Source organism: Canis lupus, chromosome 16 (assembly GCF_011100685.1).
Source record: "Canis lupus familiaris isolate Mischka breed German Shepherd chromosome 16, alternate assembly UU_Cfam_GSD_1.0, whole genome shotgun sequence".
NCBI classification, from domain to species: Eukaryota; Metazoa; Chordata; class Mammalia; order Carnivora; family Canidae; genus Canis; species Canis lupus.
Genome location: NC_049237.1, coordinates 5,472,153 through 5,481,856, shown reverse-complemented (window position 1 = coordinate 5,481,856; position 9,704 = coordinate 5,472,153). Strand labels below are relative to the sequence as shown.

General features: G+C 35.4%; 1 protein-coding gene across 1 annotated transcript; it reads left to right on the top strand.

The window, feature by feature from the left end:
* The first annotated feature begins 6,930 nt into the window (after positions 1–6,930).
* Positions 6,931–7,864, top strand: OR2A58 (olfactory receptor family 2 subfamily A member 58). Its single transcript, NM_001388561.1, is given in 2 exon segments — positions 6,931–7,516; positions 7,518–7,864. Coding segments are annotated over 2 exon segments (933 nt in total).
* The last annotated feature ends 1,840 nt before the right edge of the window (positions 7,865–9,704 follow it).

Below are 9,704 nucleotides of genomic sequence, written 5' to 3'. Positions count from 1 at the left end.
CAAAAAATTAGAATATACCTTGAAATTATTTTAAGATTTTATTTATTCATGAGAGAGACAGAAAGGCAGAAACATAGGAAGAGGGAGAAGCAGGCTCCCCACAGGGAGCCCGATGCAGGACTAAATCCCAGGACCTCAGGATCACTCCCTGAGCCAAAGGCAGATGCTCAATCACTGAGCCACCCAGGCTTCCTGACCATGAAACTATTGAAAACAAAAATAGAATATGTCAATTTATGGGACATGGGACACACACACCCTGCCCCCAGTGGTGCATTCTAAAAAGAGAGTACCATGAAAATTATATAACCTGATGAAATGGGTAAATTCCTAAAACCATACAACCTATAGAGACTCCACATGAAATAGAAAATCTGAATAGATCCATAACTAGTAAAGAGATTGAATAATTAAAAACTACCCAGCAATGAAAGTCTAGACCAGATGATTTCATTGGTGAATATTACCACTGTTTAAACAAATAAAAAATCTTTCATAAACTTTTCCAAAGTACTGAAGAGGAGGGAACACTTCCTAACTTATTCTAGGTTAGTATTACCCTGTTATAAAAGTCAGGAAAAAAAAAAAAAACACTACAAAACAAGAAAACTGCATTTCTATATAAATAAGTAAACAATTCCCAATAACCAGAATCTGGATCCAGGAGCATACTAAAAACATCATACTGTATGGAGGGTGGGCGGGCAGGTGGGTGGTGGGGAAGGGTATCCCTAGAAGGCAGCCTTAGTTCTACATACAAAAATCAACATAATACACCACATTTGTAGAATGAAAGGAAAAAACACATGATCATCTAATTAAGGGAGAATAGGCATTTGATGAAATTCAATATCCTTTAATGGTGAAAAAAGTAGAAAACGACTCCACAATCTAGGAAAAAGGAAGGAACCATGAGAGAAACTATAGATGAAGCTTCTCCTACTTCTTGGTCCATTCTCAATCAATGGGATTGGGTTTCACATGAAAATTTCTTATAGTAGCAATAAAAACAAACCTTAACATGCTTTGAAGCTGGACAGACATCATTTGACTGCAGCTCTGGCTGGGGCAGGTTGTCAATGGTTCTTTTAATTGTCTGGTTTTAAGATAACTTCACAATTGTAAATATCCTTGAAGACCTGAAGAAACTTTGGTATTTATTATATTAGAAATCAAAATAATTTTATGACCTTTAAATCACTCAAAGGATAATTGCATCATATAATATATATTTAAAACAAGAGTGAAAAGATGCATTGTTTTATATTTTTTATAAAATCCTTTAATGTTTATCAAGGATAGCAAGATTTTTGTATTTGCTTCTATATCCAGTCTTAAAGTGGAAAGTGTCATGTGGCCTTTGAAAAACTCCACTATGCCTTCATGAGTGAATGAGAATAGAAAAAGAGTAATATCTTAGATTATTATGAAAATAATTTTGATCTCATGGACAATTTAAGAGAATGAGTCCCTGACCTAAAGATTAGGGAACTGCTGATTTAATTTACTTAAACTTGAGTCATCCTGGCTGCAAATTATTAGATTAAATATATATATTCCATGTAAAGCATTTGGCACATTATCTGAAATAAAATACTCAATAATTATTGCTTATGGTTATTACAGTCCTTCTATAATTGCACACATCACACCCTCTTGCAAATAGAGCTAGCTACACCTTGACTTTGAGATCTGTTCTTTCTCGGGTTTGCCATTATGGGTTACTGGAAACTACCTCTCAACAATCAAAATTCCAGCCTCTCCTAGACCTTCACAGGTCTGAAGAGAAGCATGAATTCATAAAACTACAGTCATTTTGAAAGCTTTAATATTATAATTTGATATCTCCTTTAGGTTTGTGTTTTGTTTTTTTTTTTCCCCCTTCACTCATGAGGTGTTCAAAGTCTGTGAGTATAAAGAGCATGATGGTGCCCCACCTCTTCCTAGCATTTTCCTCCAAGGTCAATTAGACAAATTCTTTGTTCTCCAGAGAGAGAAATTTCAGGGATTTCCACCCCCCCACACACACCCTTTAGGGAGAAGTAAAGACCTATAATATCTTATGGTTCTTCTGGGAATTTGAGTTCTTAGCTAATTTAAATAAAACCTTTATTCCTAGTGGTTTAATTTAGAATTTCATGTTGTGTCACAAAGCCACCAGCAATTGTAGTTAAGTGCTCCTGAATCTGAGGTTTCTCCTCTGCAAACTTCTACAACTTCTTATGTAACTTAACTCTGAAGGATCTGATTTTGATCAAAGTAGATTCGCAAGTGCTTACATCTGCTGATGCAGAGAGATTTATTTGCACTGGGGGATGATTTTCAGTATGATAATTGAAGTAGAACAGGTGGCAGCAGAAATCAGCCTGACTGATATCACCCTAAGTGGAGTAACATTCCTGAGTGAAATATCCTGAGTTCTTCTGACTCAAAGTTTGCCTTGCAGACAGGTGGACTAGATAGCCTGATTCCATGCTTCACCAGCTCCAGGAGCTTCTGCCCACTGAGCTGTATGTGGCAGGGACCATGTGATCCTTTGGTAGCTTTCTCTTCACTTCTCAGTGTGGTTGAGTGGTGGGCTCCAAATTAGGCCAACTCTACTGTTTGAGTAGGAATCTGGAAGGTAGGAGAGGCTTCATATGCAGGCATTTCTCCTGGATAAGGCTTTGATGTGGCCCAAAGAATCAAAGGACCTTCTATTAACTAATATAGAAGAAGATATTGGTAGAGTAACCTGTTAATGGAAAGCAAAATTCTAGTAATAGGTATAGCCAAGTCTTTTCCTTGACCAAATCCTGTAAGAGGTAAGTTTGCTACATAGTTGTTTCTTACCAAAATGTTCCTAGGCTATCACTCAATATAGGCTCAGTAATTACAATCCTGATACAACCATTTGTCCCTACCACAAAGTAGGATAGAATAAGTGCCAATATCTCTGGCTACAGTTGGAGAAACAGAGTAAAGCTCCCTGGCAGTTACAGGACTGCCCTGGGGGGGTGAACTGCTCATACTGACCACTCAGATCTTTGTTTTCTGAACTGCTATTAACTTATTCTCTATTGGAAAGGGGAGATTTTTTTTAGGCTTTCTTAAAATTTTCTTCTCTATTTCAGAGCTGCATTACTTAGAAGATTTAATCTACTTTCATTATTTCTAAAAGTATTTTTCAGTGAAATGAAAATATAGTAATGGAGATGAAGATAAGAGTTAGTTAATTCAGACACAAAAATACCTAACCTAAAAAGTCAAGATGTTACTATGCCGGTTTTACACACCATAATGTTTTGTAGTTGCAGCAAAACTTGATAATGTTACAAACCTAAAGCACAATTATAGAAACCCTTGCAAATACAATCATATTTATAGAAACACTGGCATCTGGGACTATGTCTACAATTTTGTTAGACTCAGTGTTCCTAAAGGACCACTACCCTCATAATTGATACCTCCTTTAATTCCGATATTTTTTCAAAGGTTCAAAATGTTGCCACATGTGTTGCCAAGTTTCCTTCTTAGGTTCTTTTATTTCCTATAAGCTCATTTTTCAATAAAGCAATTTGCCTGAAACTTTCTCCTAGGCATAACTTCAAAGCAACTACAAGACATTAATTCCTTTAGGTGTTGCCATATTATCTGCAGATACACACTATTGTCTATACCTCCAAAGCTTATTCAAGAACACCCTGTAGAAACACTGTGTTAAAATTACATGAATCGTGCATAGCATCTTTGTAAGAAAGCAGTTTTCAAATGATTAACTTCTAATTTTGAACTTCTTTCTAGTAACGTAGAATTCATGTTTTGCTCAATAGATAGACGATGCTTATGTGGAGAGTTAGATAAACTAGTAAAACATGAATTCATAAAACTAGAATAATTTTGAGAGTTTTGACATTGTAATTTTTGGTATCTGTTTGAGGTTTATGACCCTTGAGATATGTAAAACTCTGTGTGGAACAATGTAATGCTGACATGTGACCTTATATGTGTGTGTGTGTGTGTGTGTGTGTGTGTGTATGCATAAGTATATATACACAAATTGTTTCTTCCATTTAACAAACACTTGAGTGTCTGTTTAATCAAGAATTATACCAGCTATTCTTTTTTTTATTAATATTTTTAAATTTATTTATGAGAGACACAGAAAGGCAGAAACCTAGGCAGAGGGAGAAGCAAGCTCCCTGCAGGGAGCCTGATGTGAGACTCCATTCCAGACCCCCAGGATCACAATCTGAGCCAAAAGCAGACATTCAACCACTAAGCCACCCGGGCACCCCTATACCAGCTATTCTAAAAGACATTCTCCACAAGGATATATAATGATACATAAAATAATTTCAAGAATAGTTTTATTACTAATACTATAAGCATAAAAGAAAGTCAAGAAATAGGAATTAAAACTATATCCATCTCTTAAGATATTCACCTTCTATCATCTGGAAATATGTTAGCTTTGTAGAAAACATGCCTTGGCCATGTGTGGTAAACATCTATCACAGTTATGTAATATTTTGTATCAAAGAGCTATGGTGTTGATCGCATTAAAATATTTTTAACTTGAATGACTGTATATGTAAAGAAATCTCTGTGTAATGGATAATATTGGCCTTAAATGCCAAGTCATTCCATGTTGTCATTCATCTAGGAAACAGGAGTACCTCTTGGACCACAAATTGGAATTAAGAAAAACCAATGAATACAAACAAAGCGCATCTTTTGGTCTTAAATAATAGGTAAAAAGATGTCTAGGAAGAAAGTCCTGAATAGGTGGTGTTGGGATAACTACTTCCACATGGAACCATTTGGGCAGAAAGATATCCAGCCAAATGTCCCAGTTGTAATCAGCTTCCTGAGATTGGAGGGTAAATGGCTCTCCACTGTAAGTAGATGAAGAAAGTCAGATTTAATCCAGTAAACCAGAAGTTACCTACATTGTAGTCTGATTATTCTTAAACTTCATAAAGTTCCACTTTCCAGTAACTAGTCTTACTCTTTCTTGGTATTTAATATAAAGATGAGAGAATGAACTGAAGGAAGTACATCTTATACCAAGTTGGACTAAATCATATAAAAACTTGAGAGCATGACCGCTGAAAAGCTAAAGTGGGACAACTTCATAGGAAAGATGAGTTTGAGATTCAAGTCATGATCATCAGATTATATCCCCTGATTGATTTCTTCTGATGTTATGTCTAGATTTTTTTTATCCTTGCCTATTTGCTTTTTTAGACAGAGAATGATGGAGATAGACTTGACCAGAAACTTTGATGTTTAGGAGTTTATTATAGGAAAATAATAAAAGATACACAACATTTATAAAATTTAGTGTTGTACACAATGTATATTGCATACAATATTGCTAGAATATAATAAGTTAAGGTATAAAATATGCAACTGTCAGTATGTTGTAGAAAAATATTTTGTCATGGAAAATGTACAGCAAATGATTCTAAATGAGAGAAATAATACTGTTCATTTAATTTTTAATTTTGTATGAAAACATATGTACAGTAAGTAATGAAACACTATATGCAAATTATTAACAATGATCACCTTTGGCTATGTTTCACAGTATTATCTCTTTAGTCTTTTATTGCATTCCATGTTTTACTAAAATATTTTTGAAAATTTGATGTCAAAATCTCATATGAGGTAGGTAGGTGCTTTTTCATTCACACAGCAAACCAGACTATTGAAACTAATCTGTGAATCAGAAATTACCAAGTCTATGAGTATCTAAATATAAAGAAAAACAAAAAAATTTAAGCAAGATGGTAAGATTCTGGGATTATTAGTATCCATTTCCCCAAAATAAACTGCATAATATCCAGATCATTTTCTTTAATTTTAACTTAGTAAAAACAGATTTGGCTCTCCAAAGAAGTCTGTAAAGATGCATTAGGATTAAATAAGACTTCATTATCTCCTTTAATAGTTTGTGTGCTAAGTTTTATGCTTTACTAATTAAATGGGGAATATTGGAAATTTGGCAACAATCATGATAAATATAAAGATCTAATAAAAAATAAAATCCGATATTTTTCTGAAAATACAGTTCTTCACTAAAAGAAACTAGATCCTTTTCATGAAATAACGGATTTCAAGCTGAAGTGAGAAATGTACAAGATGAGGCTAGAATAACTTAGCCAGAAGTAAGAAAGTGCTTTAAATTCTGGAGTTGTGATTTTATAATGGAGATAACCTGGAGACACCACCTTAACCAGAGATCTACATTAGTATCACTGATATTGGGACAGATTAATATTATCTGGGTATTAATGGAAGCCATTAAGAAGGAAACTTTTAAAAAATTTTATTAGAAATGTGTATTTTGAACTAAAAAATGGGTAATCAATGGAAAACCCAAATCAAGAGACATACATTCAAAAATATCAATTTCAAGGTAAAGGCTGAGTGATTATTTCAGATTAGAGGAGATAAAATGCATAATATTAGATTATGCCTTGGACTAGAGGGACAGAAAAATCTGTATCTAGAATACAGAATCATGTTAATGTTACATTTCCTGATTTTTTAAAATTATCCTGAAGATAGTAAATCTTGTTCTTTAGAAAAAAAAAAAATCAATTGAGTTTAGGGACAAATTGGCATTGTGGCTACATTTTACTCTTATGTGGTCCAGAAAACAATGTGTATATGGAGAAAAAGAAATAATAAAGATTTAAAACAATCTGGTAATATGTATATAGTAGTATTGTTTTAATTTTTGGATACTGATCTGAAAGTCTGAATTATTTCAGAATAAAAATTTTAAACTAAAAAAATAATTGGAGGAGAAAGAAGTCAAGTAGGGAACAAGCATACAAGCCTCCTTTGAGTTCATTTTGAGGTAAATAACTTCAATTTTCATTGGTGACCAGCTCTGACTTTTCTATCCCACTTTAGTCCTTTATAAACTATCATTAAGGAATGGAGGGCAACCAATCGTGGATCACGGAATTTATCCTAGTGGGATTCCAGCTCAGTGAAGACATTGAAGTGCTCCTCTTTTGTATCTTCTCCCTGTTATATATCTTTAATTTGCTGGCAAATGGCATGATCTTGGGACTCATTTGGCTAGACCTCAGACTGCACTCCCCCATGTATTTCTTACTTTCTCATCTGGCTATCATTGACATATGCTATGCTTCCAGCAATCTGCCCAATATGCTGGAAAACCTAGTGAAGCACAAGAAAACGATCTCCTTTGTCTCATGTACTATGCAGATAGTTTTGTTTGTGACTTTTGCTGGTGCAGAGTGCCTGATTTTGGTAGTGATGGCCTACGACCGGTTTGTGGCGATCTGCCATCCTCTCCAGTACACCGTCATCATGAACTGGAGAGTGTGCGTGGTCCTGGTCATTGCTACCTGGGCATGTGGGTTTTCCTTGGCCCTAGTGCATCTAATTCTCTTCCTAAAGTTGACATTCTGTGGGCCCCAGGAAGTGAACCACTTCTTCTGTGAAATCCTCTCTGTCCTCAAAGTGGCCTGTGGTGACACTTGGATCAATGAAGTCCTTAGTCTTTGCTGGTGGCGTGTTTGTCTTAGTTGGGCCCCTTTCTCTGATGTTGGTCTCCTATATGCGCATCCTCTGGGCCATCCTGAAGATCCAAACAAAGGAAGGGCGCAGAAAAGCCTTTTCCACCTGCTCCTCCCACTTCTGTGTGGTTGGATTCTACTTTGGCATAGCCATGATGGTTTATTTGGTTCCAGACAATAGCCAACGTGAGGAGCAGCAGAAAATCCTTACCCTGTTTTACACCCTCTTCAACCCATTGCTGAACCCTCTCATTTACAGTCTGAGAAATGCTCAGATGAAGGCTGCCTTCAACAAAGCATTGCAAAAAAAGAGGACAATATAAAGGAAGGTAGAATTTTGTATCAGGGAACTTTTTTCCTTTTCTCCAAGAGATATGGCTGTTGTTGCAATAAAACTCAAAATTCCCCTAGAAGAGGCATGATTTGATGGTGAGAATTCTCATTAGCCAGGTAGCAGAACAGAAATTTCTGAGCTCTTGTTCCTCCATGGAGACTATACTATTGATCAAATTGCTATTGTGAAAAACCAGTTAAGAGGCTGCAGCACCCAGACAAGCACAAAGCCAGGAAGAGATATCGTAGAGTGGTCAGGCAACTTGATGGCATTTTTTCTTGCCCAAGTCGCTCTACATCGCTGGCCCAGTGTGGCATGACCAGAAGATTCCTAACAATACTTTCCCTCTGGAGGGAGTGGACCATGGGTATTACTTCCTGGCTTTCAGGGGATGGCCTGAGTGGTGGTTTTCCATCTGGTATGATTTAGTGCCCTGATGGGAATGGCAGGTTTGGTGGTCATGTTGGGGAGGCTGAGAAGGCAAACATTCCAACATACTTCATAGGGAGATTGTAGCATCTCAGACAAACACCAGGAGCCCTACTTTATACCTCAAAGGACTAGAAAAAAAAAAAAAGAAAAAAAGAAAAATCAAATCTTGAATTAGCAGGAGGAGGGAAATAATAAAGATTAGGGCAGAAGTAAATAAACTAGGGAATAGAAAAACTCTCAACAGAAAAACAAAATACAAATCGGTTTTCTGAAAAGTTCAACAATACTTAGCAAGTACTTAGCAAGCTGGCAGCAAAAGAAATACCTAGAATAGTCAGAGTTATGGAAACAAATAGAATAATGATTATAGGGACGGGGAGGGGGGGAGGAATAGGGGGCTATTATTTTATGAGGACAGTTTCTGTTTGGGATGAGAGAGTTTTGAAGATGGGTGATGGTGATGATTCACAATGTGAATGATTCAATACCACTGAACTGATTTAAAAATCATTAAAATTTTATGTATATTTTTCCACAATAAAATATTAAATGTTTCAGTTGATAACTATCACGAAAAGCTGTCTTTATTGATTGTTACTGTAATGAGAGGTGCTCAATCTGGCATCCCAAGACCATAATTTTAATAAAAATACTGAAGAGCAACATGCTTCTATTCTCCCCAGTTGTGAGGACAGTGAAATAAACAAGAAACTCTAAATTCTGTTTGAAGTAATATCCACGTAAATGGTGAAAAGTTGTGGAAATCTTTAATTCAACCAGAATTATATAAACAACTTACATACACATTTCACATTATGACCAAGTCAATGAAGTCCATATGAAAATATTTGAATGGGTCTGGAAGCTAAGACTTTGAGGAACGTTACATTTATTTATTACGTTATTTATTTATTTATTACATTTATTTAACGTTAACATTTATTTCTGGCTTATGGGTAATTGTCAGTATGGCAAGATTGGCTCACTTGTAAAGATTCTTGGATAAATTTTCCTACCAATATTTTTAGTGTTTGAATCAATTCATCTTAAAATGGTTTGGGATGACCCCAAGAGATGGGAGATAAGTTTGAAAGAACTAATATCACTTATATTTCATGGTACTAAAAAAACACCCTCTGGATTTATGAAACAATAGTGAGCAATACTCATTAGGTTAGTGTTTTTATAGAAAGTGTCTTTTTCTGTGGTCGCTAGCCAAGCATTTCCTTTAGTTTTGAAAGTGTTCTCTTTACTAAGGACTTTCACCTGAATAACAGATTTAAATTGATTTTCAATTGTTTGTCAGATAAGTCAGAAATGTCCTTCTTTAAAATTAATGGACTTTGAATGCAGTTTTTGGCTTACACAAAAATCGAGCGCTAAATTGGAAGAATTCC